This window comes from Hypanus sabinus, chromosome 11 (genome assembly GCF_030144855.1).
Source record: "Hypanus sabinus isolate sHypSab1 chromosome 11, sHypSab1.hap1, whole genome shotgun sequence".
In the NCBI taxonomy this organism is placed as follows: domain Eukaryota; kingdom Metazoa; phylum Chordata; class Chondrichthyes; order Myliobatiformes; family Dasyatidae; genus Hypanus; species Hypanus sabinus.
Window position 1 is genome coordinate 63,916,233 of NC_082716.1, and position 13,083 is coordinate 63,929,315.

The window sequence follows — 13,083 nt, forward strand, 5'->3', positions numbered from 1 at the left end:
ACAAAGAGACAGGAGATGGAGTGAATGGAAAAGGTTGGGTTACACTGGGATAATTTTCTTTTCCGTAAGGAGGGAAGTTGTACAGGATTAGAATGCAATTGTATCTCAAAGTTAGTAGCATGCGGTTTGTTTCATATGTGGCCCCCAGAGGAATAGATTTTGATTTGTATTGTACGGAGTTATTCCGGGCAAATGTCAGCACATCTCTGATGGTTATCAGGAAATGCATTGATTTTTGTTCAGTAGTTGACAGCAGGTCTAGTTTAAGACCAAGAAATTAAGCAGGAGTATTTTTCACTGAGCATATGATCACAGCAGATTGTATGCCTTAAAACTATTTTCCTTCCCTTCCTCTACATCAAAAAGACACCTTTGTACACCAACAACTGAGCTTCCACATCTCTTTAGGATAACAAATTCCAAAATGATAGAGCTCACAACACAAGGTAATTTCTCCTCTTCTGGGACCAAACTGGTCCACTCATTTCTCATCCAGCAGGAACTAATTTTAGTTCAAATGGGTGTGGATAGAAGGCAAGTGGTATACTGGCGTTGAACCGGCTTTCCTGTCCCTGTAAAAAACAGTTCCCTTTCTTAAACGGGAACGGAGGGGAATGGAGGTCAAGTTTGTCCAAACCTGTGATGATAGGGCATACAGAAGCAAGTAATGACCAATCTTGTGAATAGGTGTTAGAAAAGATGAGGGTGATGTTGTTGAATTTAGGATTTCTGAGAATGAATTGTGAGGTATGAATGCAAAGTTTCCTTCTAATACATTACATGTAATATTGTATTGCATGCCATTTGATTTCAAGTCTGTTCAAAATCCTGAAACAGTCTCTGCGTGGTCTAGCCTGTTTCTCAGAGTGTTTATCATGACAGAAATCCAAAGCAACTATTGTACCATTACCATCTTTTGAATTGGGATCACCTAATTAAACAATGCTTGCAAATGACAAAATCATTTTTTAAACAGGTGAATGAATAGAAGGGGCTGGTTATGATGTCACATCTGGCTAGAAATCAAATCACAATGACCTATATATCTCATTAACTCAATCAGATTTAACACCTAATTTAAAGCCAGTTGTTAAAAATAAAATATTATTGAACACTTAATTTGGCTTACTGACTTAGAATGGTTATCACCCTTCTGTTGTGTTAAAAAATTCTCACGATTTTATGATTATACCTCTTCAATTACTCAATATTTAATTCATATCCAGAATAGGAAATAGTATTGAGGTTTTATATTTGTCTTCCATTATCATAAATAAAGTTATTATAGCAGTTCTCCAAATCAAAATGTTCAGGAAATAAATGATTTATTTGTCTCTTGGGCTTTGCATTTGTGAAAGCTCAGCTCAGCTTAAAGCTTTCAGGTATGCAGAAGTAAAGATATTTACAGTTAAATTCATCACACAGGGTCACGTTGCCAATGTGATAAAAATGCCTATTTGCATGCATACATAGGATTGCAAGAATCCGGGCCACACAAATGCTACGTCTCCTAATGTCACTGACAGGTATCTGTCTAGTTCTGGAGAAATTAAGTTATTATAACTACACTCTAGATTGTATTTCATTTCAGTTTTCAAGAGACTACTTCTCATCATTTGCTAAGCACTCCCAGTCACATAAAATATAGCCTTTTCAGTTCAGCGGCCAGTATGATCTTTAAACATTATGGTCAATGAGAAGAAACACTGAAGACAGAAGAAATGGCAGATGTTGGAAACTTGGAGCAATGGAAAAAATGCTGGAGGAACTCCATGGGTCAGGTAACACCTATGACGAGGAATTGATGCTTTGGGTTAAAGTGAGTCCTGATGAAGGGTGGAATGAACACAGTATACAAAACGAGTATATAGTGCAGTTAGAAATTGGCAGGTATGATGTTGTGGGCATTACAGAGTCATGGCTAAAAGAAGGTAACAGCTGGATTCTAAACATTTAAGAATGTACCTCCTATTACAATAACCAATTAACATACCAACTGGTAAGTCTTTGGGCTGTGGGAGGAAAGCAGAGGACCTGGAGAAAATGGGGAGGATGGACAGACTCTTACAGATGACATTACAATTCAACTCTGAACTCCAACATCCCAAGCTGTAATAACGTCGTGCTAACCTCTTTGCTGTCACAGCATCCCAATACAATATTGCAAAAAATAAGCAGGAAACTAGGGTACCGGGAAGCTTTTAAAAGCCAACAGAAAACAATGAAGAAAACAGTAAGTTGAGAAAAAAGGCAAACTCAGCAATAACAAAAGAGGATACTGATTTTTTTTCCAGGTATGTAAAGAGTAAACGCCAGTCAAGAGTGGACATTGGATCACTGGAAAATGATGCTGGAAAAGTAGTAATGGGGAAGAAAGAAATGGCAGACAAATGGAATAAGTATTTTTCATCAGTCTTTATTGTGGAAGACACCAGCAACATGCAGCAAAATTCAAGACAAGTCAGGGGGCAAAAGCAAATACAGTCACTTTTACTAAGGAGATGATGTTTGGGAAACTGAAAGATCTGATGATGGGTAAGTCAACTGGACTGGAAGGACTACACCCAAGGGTTCTGAGAGAGATAGCAGAGATATCCAGTCAAGATAGCACTAGCAAACTACGATTTCTTGGGCAACATCTTCCAGATAGTAATCTCTTCCATTATTTCACTTTTTTTATGCCTTCTGCTCGTCCTTCTTGTCTTGATTGTGTTTCGGAAACTGTTGGGAGCCTTTGACGTGCAGTTTGGAGTTTGAACAAAAGATCTTGCACTCTGCTGTCTCCAGAGATGACCGAGAGCTGCCTTGTGGAGAAGACGAGAGATGGGGCACAGGGCCATGGTTGACTCCATTTCAAAGCATTGAAGAAGATTGAAGCATCGAGCAAATATGGAGGAGGCCAGCAGTTGCTCTCCACAAAGGCCGCAGGTCATTGGGTTGGTGGCGCTTGGGAGGCTATAAGTCAGGGAGGGGTGTGGCAGTCACTCTTCATGGAAGGACAGAATTTGACTGACTGGAGGATGTTTTCGAAATTCTAAGATCTTTGTGATTATTGAGCTATAGTTTATACTGCTCTCCTTCAGTGTTCTGTGTTTTCATTCTTGTTGCCGATTGGTGGGTCGGGGTGCTAGGTTTTTATGTGAGAGAGAGGATCTGGGGTCTGTGTGTGAGAGACGGAGTTGGGCTTTGATGTTATTGTCATTGTTCTTTTCTGCGAGGGGGGAGTTGGGGTTTGATTCTATTGCCCCTGTACTTTTTGGTTTGATGCTCTTGTTGCTGTTTTTGCGAGGGAGGGGGTTACGTGTTTGGGGTTTGAGATTCCAGCTGCCATTTTCCGTGTGGACGATCTGTGAGGGAGGGGTTTGGAGGTTTGATGTTATTGTCGTTGTTTATTTTGCGAGGGAGGGGGTTGGGGCTTTTGCATTTGATGTTCCAGCTGCCGTTTTCCATGTGATTTTTTTACCTGTCAGGATGGGGTTGGGGTTTGAGATTTGTGAGTTCTGTTTATTTTTCCAATTCATGCAGGAAGAAGGTTGATATCTTTTCTTTTAATGATTCCCTTTTTTTTTGTATTTCATGGTTATCTGTGGAAGATCAATATCAGAGTTGTATTTGACATGCATATTTTGACAAATGAACTTTTGAAGAGATGAGGAGGCATGAGCAGTGATCTTTCAGGAACTACTAGTGTCAGGAATGGTTCCAAAGGACTGGAAAATCACAAATGTCACTCTACGATGGGGGGGGGGGGGAGGCGGGGAGAAAAAAACCAGAAAATTTTAAGCTGGTTAGTCTGACTTCAGTGGCTGGTAAGACTTAGGACCATTTAGATGACAAATCTTTCGGAATTCTTTGAAGAAATAACAAGCAGGATAGACAAAGGAGAATCAGAGGTTGTTCCTTACTTGGATTTTCAAAAGACCTTCAACAAGGTGCTGCACATGAGGCTGCTTAACAAGATTAAGAGTTCACGGTATTATAGAAAAAGTACTAGCATGGAATGAAAATTGGCTGACTGGCAGAAGACAAAGTGGGAATACAGGGGGCTTTCTCCAGTTGGCTGGTGGTGACGTGTTGTGTTGGCTACTTCTCATGCTACAACTTAAAGGTCTGGATGATGGAATTGATGGTTTTCTGGCCAAGTTTGTAGCTGTTACAAGGATAAGTGGAGGGGCAGGTAGCACTGAGTAAGCAGAAAGACTGCAGGAGGAATTAGACAAGTCGGGAGAATGGGTAAAGAAATGGCAGGAGGAATACAGCACAGAGAAGTATCTGGTCATGTACTCTGGTAGAAGTAAATACTTTGACTATTTTCTAAATGGGTAGTGAATTTAAAAATCAGAGAAACAAAATTACTTGGAAATCTGATGCAAGATTCCTTAAAAGTTAACCAACCAGTTAAGTCAGTGGTAAGGAAGGCAAATGCAATGTTAGCATTCATTTTGAGAGGACTAGAATATAAAAACAAGTGTATAATACTAAGATTTCATAAGGTATTGGGCAGGCCATATTTGGAGTATTATGAGCAGTTTTCAGTCCTTATCTATGAAAAGATATGCTGGCATTGGAGGGTATCCAGAAGAGGTTTACCAGAATGATTCCAGGATTAATCTATAAGGGGGCAGGGGAGGCTGAAATCTCACTGAATCCTGCTGAATACTGAAAAGCCTGGATTGACTGGACATGGAAAGTGAGGCAGTTTAGGAACTGTTGGGAATGTCTTCAGAAGGACTGCCCTTTAGAACAGAGATAAGCAGGAATTCCTTGAGTAAGAGGATGGTGAAATCTGTGGAGTCAAATCATTGGGTACATTTAATGCAAAGGTTGATAGGTTCTTTATTGGCAAGTATATTAAAGGTTATGAGGAGAAGGCAGGAGAATAAAGTTGAGAGAGGAAAGTAAATCATGTTTAAATGATGGGGTAGACTTGGTAGGCCGAACAGCTCAATACTGCTCCTGAGTCTTGTTATCTTATGGTCTTCACAGAAGCATTAACAAATAACAATTTAAACTAGGCCAAATACTTGGGACGTGCAGATAGATTGTGAAGAAATTTGAGAGGTGGACATATTTTGAGGAGAATTTCAGTTTTTATTGTTTTGGCCGCTGAATGTGAGAACAGGGTTTTCCTTCCTCCACCATTGATGCTACCCTCACCCAATCGCAGACATTTGCCCTCACCGCATCTTCCCGCCATCCTAACAGGGATGGAGTTCCTCTTGCCATCACCCACCTACTCCATGAACCTCCACATCCAGCACACACATTTTTACCTCTCCGCTTTCTGCTAGAAGCATTCCCTTGTCCATTCATCACTCCCACTAATCTCCCTCCTGGTACTTATGCCTGCAGGCAACAGAAAGGCTACACCTGCCCATTCACCTCCTTCTTCATGCCCATTCAGTGTACCAAACAGTCCATCCAGGGGAGACAACACTTCACCTGGGAAACAGTTGGGGTCTGCTGGACCTGGTGCTCCCAATGCAACCTGCTCTACATTTCCATAGATGTTGCCTGACCTGCTGAGTTCCTCCAGCATTTGTGTGTATTGCTTGTGTAATATCCCTATGGGTGATGGAAAGGCATTGGGGATTTAGAAATTAGGCTACTTTGTACAGGATATCTAACTGCTGACCGGCTCTTGGAAGCAACAGTATTCTTGCATAGTTCCAATTGATTTTATGGTCAATGGTATCAATCAAGGTGTTGATAGTAGGGGGTTTGTTGACAATAATGCTTTTAAGGCTAGTTATTAAACCCTGCTGTTGCAGATGGGAGTTGCCGGCACTTCTGTGGTACTACTGTTACTGGCCACCTATCATCGCCTACTAGAATGCTGTTCAGATCCTACTGCAGGTGGAAGCAGTGAATGGATCCAGACATTATGCAACTATCCTACATCCGACTGTAAAAACTGAAGTATCTAAAGATAGTTGGATCTTGGGCATCATGTCAGGAGTTCATCAGGACAGAGATCTCAGACCGACTTTATCGACTTCCAACAACTGCAAACACCCTCCTCTGTGTGACTCCAAACAGCAAAGCAGTTTCCCTTGGAAGCCAGCTGGCTTCAGTTTTACTCTGACCGATGACACCACAGTTGGTCAAACACTGCTTTGATTTCAAGGACAGTCTGTCCTAGCTTTACATTTGCACTCTTTGGGACCACATTTAGAGCAAGAATAAACTGAGTGACTCTGATAGAACGCATCAGGAAGCAGGTGATTAGAGTAGGCTTGATAGTTCTGCGATAGTTCATCAATGTCCTGCAAACTAAGAGTAGAATGATTCGGTAGCAAATCAGCTGGACTGGACTCCTCGTTTCACCCTTCCCCCTCCCACATTTCCTTTTTTATTTACACCTAGAACATCTTCATTCGTGTAAAGTCCAGGAATGCTAAAATTAATGGAACTGTACGACTGAATATACATTGATGCACATTTGGGTGCATTCATATCGTAAACAGAATCAAGCCAAGACTGGCAAAAGGAATAGCTCCCACTTAAGTGCCCATCAATGCTAAGAAATTTTATTTTCAAAAATATATATTATTCATAATATTTGTCTTAACACACCACTGTACGTCGGCCACAATTCACAATAAAGCATACAATGTAATTGTCTTGCAAAAAAAATGGAATGATACTAGCATAGCATAAATTTCTACCCCTCCACTGACATTCCATGAGTAATTATAATTGCAAAAGGGTTTTTTTTGCTGCATATATTCCACACACTCAGTGTAATGGCAGGAGGACTTGCTCATGTGGCCTTCATCATACTGCCTGTGTGGAAGCTGCAATGCATAGTACTGTACCTTGGAATGTGCCAGATACAACATTAAGATGTGAACATCTCTTTGCACTGGAAGACCCACAAATTTTGAGCAGACCAAAGAATACCATTCACCAAGTTGGTAATTTTCCAGCAGCATCTGACGTTTTCCTCAGAGTGTGTCCCTGGAAATAGGGCCGTGTGTCCCATGTTTCACAGCTGCATAGAATGAATTTTCAGTAAAGGGCACTGCATCTCTTTCCAGACCGGTTGTTAAATATATTCAGAAGAAGATGGGCGATGGTCTCATTCTCACTGTAGCTACAGTCAGACTCCTGTTGTACATGAAGGTTCTGTAAAGGAGTGTCCTCTTCACCACCAGCCAAGCTAAGTCTTGATGCTTCTTTGAGATTTCTGGTTAGGAAAAATCCAGCCAAGTGATTTGGACAGTTATTCTGACATTTTCCATCTCTTCTTCCTAGAGGACTTTGAGAACATTCCCCCCTGACCATTGCATGATTAACCATTGTCTGTTGCTCACTCTGTTTTCTTCTCCAGTGATAATCACACATAACTAGGATAAAGTAGAGCATATTTGTGTTCTCTTAAGATCATCTCTTTTTCTGTGATCTTGAGACTTGTTTTCTATCACTATCCAGTAGAAATATTCTTTTAGTCTACATTGTTCAAGCAGTTCCATCACTTCTTCAGATTTAGTCTGACAATTGATTCGATTTTGGAGGTATATTTTGGACAATTCTTTAAACCTTTCCTCCTATCATTGCCTACTCTATTTAAGGGTGTATTGATAATGCAGTTGAGAAATTGAGTGGAAAACAACATTGTTGGTTTTTGTTAAGAGAGTGAAATTAAGTTATCCATGTCATTGAAAGCCCAAAATATCATTCTGACCAGTCCTGATGCTGCAACAATGATCACTATTTGGATTGTGTTAAATACTCAGTGAAGAAGTTCCCCTTAAGTCATCATAAAATCAAGTCATGAAATTGCAGCAGTCTCACCAAAATTACAAAACTTACAAGGTTTCAGAATTCGCAATGTATATGTTCATGTAAAACAGCCATCATGATGTCTTGTGATATTCTAATTGGGAAAACTTTAGTTGAACTGGAAAGGAAACCCCATTCATTGACTGACTAGCAAAATGGCAGTAATCCTTAAATGCACATTGAATAGAGCTGTGCTATACTGAAGGTGCAGGCACAGCACCGAGTACCGTCCGTAAGTAGCCACCAGGATCACATACAACATTTACAGTCATTGAAATAGAAAGAATTTAAGGAATGAGGCACCAAGGTTTATTTTAACAAAGTTCTGTAATGTATTTTCAGTGTTAATGTAAAACAGGTCATAGAAATACTACCTCTCTGAATATTTCTGTCCATTGTAACATCCTGCCCAGCTGATTATTCAGAGCCTAGACAAGTAGCTTATTATTAAAATGTTGGAGCATAGAATCCTTATTCAAACAATATTTAAGGATTTTATAGGGCTTATTTATAGATGTTAATACATAGGGTTTTCTGTCCAAGTCAGCATGAAAGCCAAATAACTTGAATTGCATCTAATTTGTCTTCCCTCTTTCCTGATTCTGTTTAATTGTCTTTCACCTGAAACATTAAGTCTATTAATCTTTACACAATTGTTGCATTACCTGCTGGATACTTCCAGCACTTCTAGTTTTAGTTTTGAACCTTAACTGTGTTTCTTTCTTGTTAACCTTCAAATTGTGGAATTCCAGCCTCTCGAATCCAAACTACAACATTTCAGGAATAAAAATCCAGTCTAGTTTGTTTTGCTAATAAAACGAACCTTTAAACATCCTAATTCATGTGAAATTTAATAGAGACTGCTGCCTCTGCCTTGTGTACTTTTTAATCATCTTTGCCTTCTTTTAAAATTCAAGATATACATTATGTGTCTAAACCCATTTCTTCTCTCCTCAAGCAATCAGTGTTGCAAACTTATTGCCCTTCTCCAGCTGTGGGTTCCAAGGTGACTGAAAAGATCAATTTGGGACCCACAGATTGTGCCCCAGTTTGTCGCAGGCTGTGCTGAGCGAGGTGGATGGGGACCTTGGCAAGTGGTGTGTTATTTGCACTGTTAACGCTGGGCATCCCCATATCCTTAATGGACTTCAGATTCTCAATGTGCAGTCCTTTCCCATTTGGATTGGGCCACGCATTCCCAAGAATCACTGGGCATGTCATTTTTTTTTTTTGAAGAGGTTTTGAGAACATCTTTCAACCTTTTCCTCGGTCCACCTAGAAATCTCTTCATGTCTCACAGCTCAGAGCAGAGTATTTCAGGCATTTAGTGTCAGACATGCAAACAATGGGGCTGACTGAGTAAAATTTGGACCTCACTTCTGGGGATATTAGCCTAGGAGAGTATACAGTCTGAACATTCTACCAGTGAACTTGTCATGAAAACAGCAGTCAATAAACTGGTCTATGAATTAATATAGCCTAAACAACACTACAAATATAAAATTGGTCCGACTATACCAATCTTCCATCCATTTTATATCCATCAAACTAAAATGGACTACCACTAAACGTATTCCTTTAACAAGATGGTCTCATTCTGATAGTTTATTTACTAGCAAAAGTTGGTGTGGTTTTGGTTCTAATTCAGTTTCTGAATTAGTGTTACAGTCTCGAGTTACATTGTTTTTTTATTTATCAAGATTCAACATGGAGTAGGTTTGTCTGGCCCTTCGAGCCACATCGCCCAGCAGTGCCCCAACTTAATCCGAGCCTAATCACAGGACAATTTACAATGACAATTAACCTACCAACTTTGAGCTGTGGGAGGAAACCCATGCATAATACGGAGAGAATGTACAAACTCCTTCCAAGCACCTGGGAATTGAACCCAGGTCGCTGGTATGGTAAAGCGCTGTGCTACCATGCTGCCCCAATATATACATGCCTCTCAATACTGATTCTCACATGCAAGGACCAGAAAAATAACGTAACTTTGTACAAGTGAGCACTATGGAAATTTCTCAGATTAACTTGATGTTACTGTGATAACCAAATCAACGGTACACCATCTCCAGTACAGTTGCAGTGCTTGTGGTCTGCACTAGTTGTTCAGCGGGTATTGTACATGATAGCCCAATTGACCTCCACAGCCACAGTGTAACCGTAGGGATGCAATCCAGAGTTTGTGTGAATACTCCCTGCATAAACGGTTCAATGTGATAAAGCAAATCCTATTAGATTAGGACATTAGAAGATTCCAAATTTTTTAAGAGTCTGTTGGATCCATCAAAGACCTTCCTCATCCAGGCCATGCTCTCTTCTTGCTGATCCCAATGGGCAGGAGGAAGAGCAGCCTCAGATTTGGAAACGGTTATTACCCTTCAAGCACCAAGCTCCTTCCTGAACCAGTCAGTTCACTCACCTCAACACTGACTCCACAACCTGCAGACTGAACTCCAAGGACTCCCCAACTCATGTTCGCAGTATTAGTTGTTTATTTTTCTATTACTTGCACGATTTGTCTTTTTTTTTGCACATTGGATCTTTGTTAGTCTCTGTCATGTATAGTTCTCCGTAAATTCTATTGTGTTTCTTTATTTTTCTGTAAATGCCGTCGAGAAAACGAATCTCAAGGTAGTATGGGATGACAGAAACATACTTTGATGATAAACTCACTTTGAGCTTTGAACTGAGGAATTACTGTACTGTCCTACTTAAAAGTTACGATTACTATGTATTTATGTAAGCAATTTTCACACTGAAGCAATGAAACATTAACAATTGAACAGTTTTGCAGTGCAGTTCACTTTCCCACATTCAAAACTTGCAGTCAGAAGAGCGCAACAAAGTCACAGAATCAGCAACGTTGATAATGCCGAGCTAATTGTTTTCAGTTACGCTGATTAAGGGATAATGAACGGCCAGGCCACCAGGAATAACCCGTGGGTGATGAGCAAGTTATTGTCGCTGACTTCTATTGTCTTGGCACTCCCTTCCTCAGCGGTAAACAACTTCTCCCGTTCCACCCTCGACCGATGTTCATTGCTGCGCAACCGCATTCTTTCACCAAATGAGATAAATCCCTGCCACTACCACCCCCCCCCCCCAAATTCGGCGGGGAATGCGAATTTTTCCCCGCAAAAAATGCGATCTATTCGACATTGCTATGGATCCCTGTGGTTTGGAAATGTGAGATTTCTGAGAATGCGGCTTCCGCAGTTGACCTCTCGTTCATACTGGGGGAAAATAAATCCCGGGTCTTGTTCAAAACGGAATTATAGCATCAATGAAACTGACTTTTATTCAGCCCACCTCAATGACAAATTGCCTGCCAAGTACAATATACTCGATATTTCCCGTTATCCGGGGAACGGCATGGATTCCAGTTCTCCTGCCGTTGGTCCCCACTACAAACTGCTCATTTCATCCTGCTGAGAAAATAGCATTTAATTTGTCCCAGATTCTGTTTCCCTGCCCTTTCACAGTCTGACACAAGTCCTCGGTCAGGCTACAGCCCCCGAGGAGCTGAGCATTTTTCAGACAGCTCGCCGCTCTGCCTGTAACATTCTCGAAGCCGCAGGGGTTCGTTCCGAGGAGAGCGGTGTGTTAAATAGGGCCCTAGGTCTACCCAAAGGGGCAAAGAAGTGCTGGGGGTGAAGGAAGTGTCCTTGCTAACTTACATTTTGCCAAAGAAATTGCAAATGTTTTGAAACACTGCAGAAAACTATTCTCGGTTCATTCAACAGTAAGAACAGCAATGTGTTTAATGAAAAAAATAATAATGTGGGTGTGTTTCGAACAGCCGAAGAAATGCGCCCAAAAAGTCAGTACGATAAAATCGGCCCGGGTCAGAAATCAACATCAACCTTACCTGGGTCGTGAAAGGGTATAAGAGCAAAGTTATACAGAGGCTTCTTGGGTCGGCTTAAGGACGTCTCCAAAATCTTTGAAGCTCCTTCAATAACTTGGACTAAGTCATCATACATGGACCCGGTCACATCAAAGACAAAGGCCAGGGTGGAGGCTCCCTCCGGGACATCCTGCGCCTCCTGCTCATCTTGAACGGTCGGACAGAAAAGCAGGGCAAGGTACACGATGAAGGTTTCAGTTTGCCATCTCAGGTTCATTGGTACAATCATTTTAAACACCGTCCTCCAAAAGTCAAACGACGTGTAAATCTAGGCGATGCATTTAAAAAGCAAAGATTTGATCTGCGAGGCAACAGCAATGAACTTTTCTCACTTCTGGTTTCGATCTCCAGAGGTTGTTCAAAGGGGCAGATGCTCCGCCGGTCCAGTTAGACTGGGGTGAAGTGGCCGGACTGTTAGAGGAATTGATTCAGACCGTAAACTCCACCGCTCGGGTCAGCCTCTTCCCTCTCCGCAACAAGGCAAGATGATACCCTGGTGAGCGCTGTGTGCCGATTGGAGCACTTACACAGGAGTCATTCGGATTTTAGGGGCCCGCTTCGGGGCGAGTGCTAAGTTTAAAGGTCAGCCCTCAGGACTGTTGACTCCAGGGATCAATGGAAAAATGCACCGCGCGTTCAGCACGTTTTTAAAGCATTTTTTTCAAAGCGAGTTCGATCATTATAAGTATGTTTGTAATTAAAACTGATGGAGTTGGGCTGGGGGACGGCATTTAATTACATCACTAGTTGCAGATCCAACGTAATTACAAGAAAACAGATTAGCTCTGGGTCATTGAGGAAGGCGCTGACATGAAGCTTCTACTTAGCAGAAATACTGAAGAAAATAGAAGAGACGGAGTTGTCTCTGTCTTAACTGCACACCAGATCGGCACCGAGGTACCTGGTGACCGACCGCCTGCTTCTGGACTTGGTGAACTGTGTCATTTGTGTTGCCCGTTAAGATCGGTTGCTTTTTTTTACAGAGTAGGCATTTTCCTTAGAGGAGCGGCTGTTCTCAAAAAGGGAGAAAATGTTTTACGATATGATTGTTGTTAAACACAGAGACAAACGGGAAAGTCAGATTCCGAATTTTGAGTTGCTGCGTGACGCTCCTCGTTTTCCCAAGTCGGTTTCTCTTCCAAGTGAAATCATTTTCTTAGTAGCATTAGTTTCTCTTTGGTCATTGGTAGTGTGTGAAATAATAAAGTATGTTACATTACATAAACTACTGAATGTTATATATTGGTTGTTGAAATATTCCCTGCAACTATTCCATAATGCCATTTCTTTAAAGCTGTAACAAAGAAGAGCAGTGGGTTAGTTACAGGCTCGAGTGCTATAAAGGTGTGTAGTATTGGGATGGTTGTTTCTGGAATTCACCCGCTCGA

At 41.2% G+C, this 13,083-nt stretch overlaps 1 protein-coding gene across 1 annotated transcript in view; it reads right to left on the reverse strand.

Moving 5' to 3' along the window:
- Nucleotides 1–12,806, reverse strand: part of hmcn1 (hemicentin 1) — a 501,533-nt gene extending 488,727 nt beyond the window's left edge. The window contains exon 1 of the mRNA XM_059984517.1: nucleotides 11,657–12,806. Coding sequence (XP_059840500.1) covers nucleotides 11,657–11,924 — 268 coding nt within the window. The 5' untranslated portion in view covers nucleotides 11,925–12,806. The remainder of the gene's footprint in view (nucleotides 1–11,656) is intronic.
- Nucleotides 12,807–13,083: the final 277 nt, after the last annotated feature.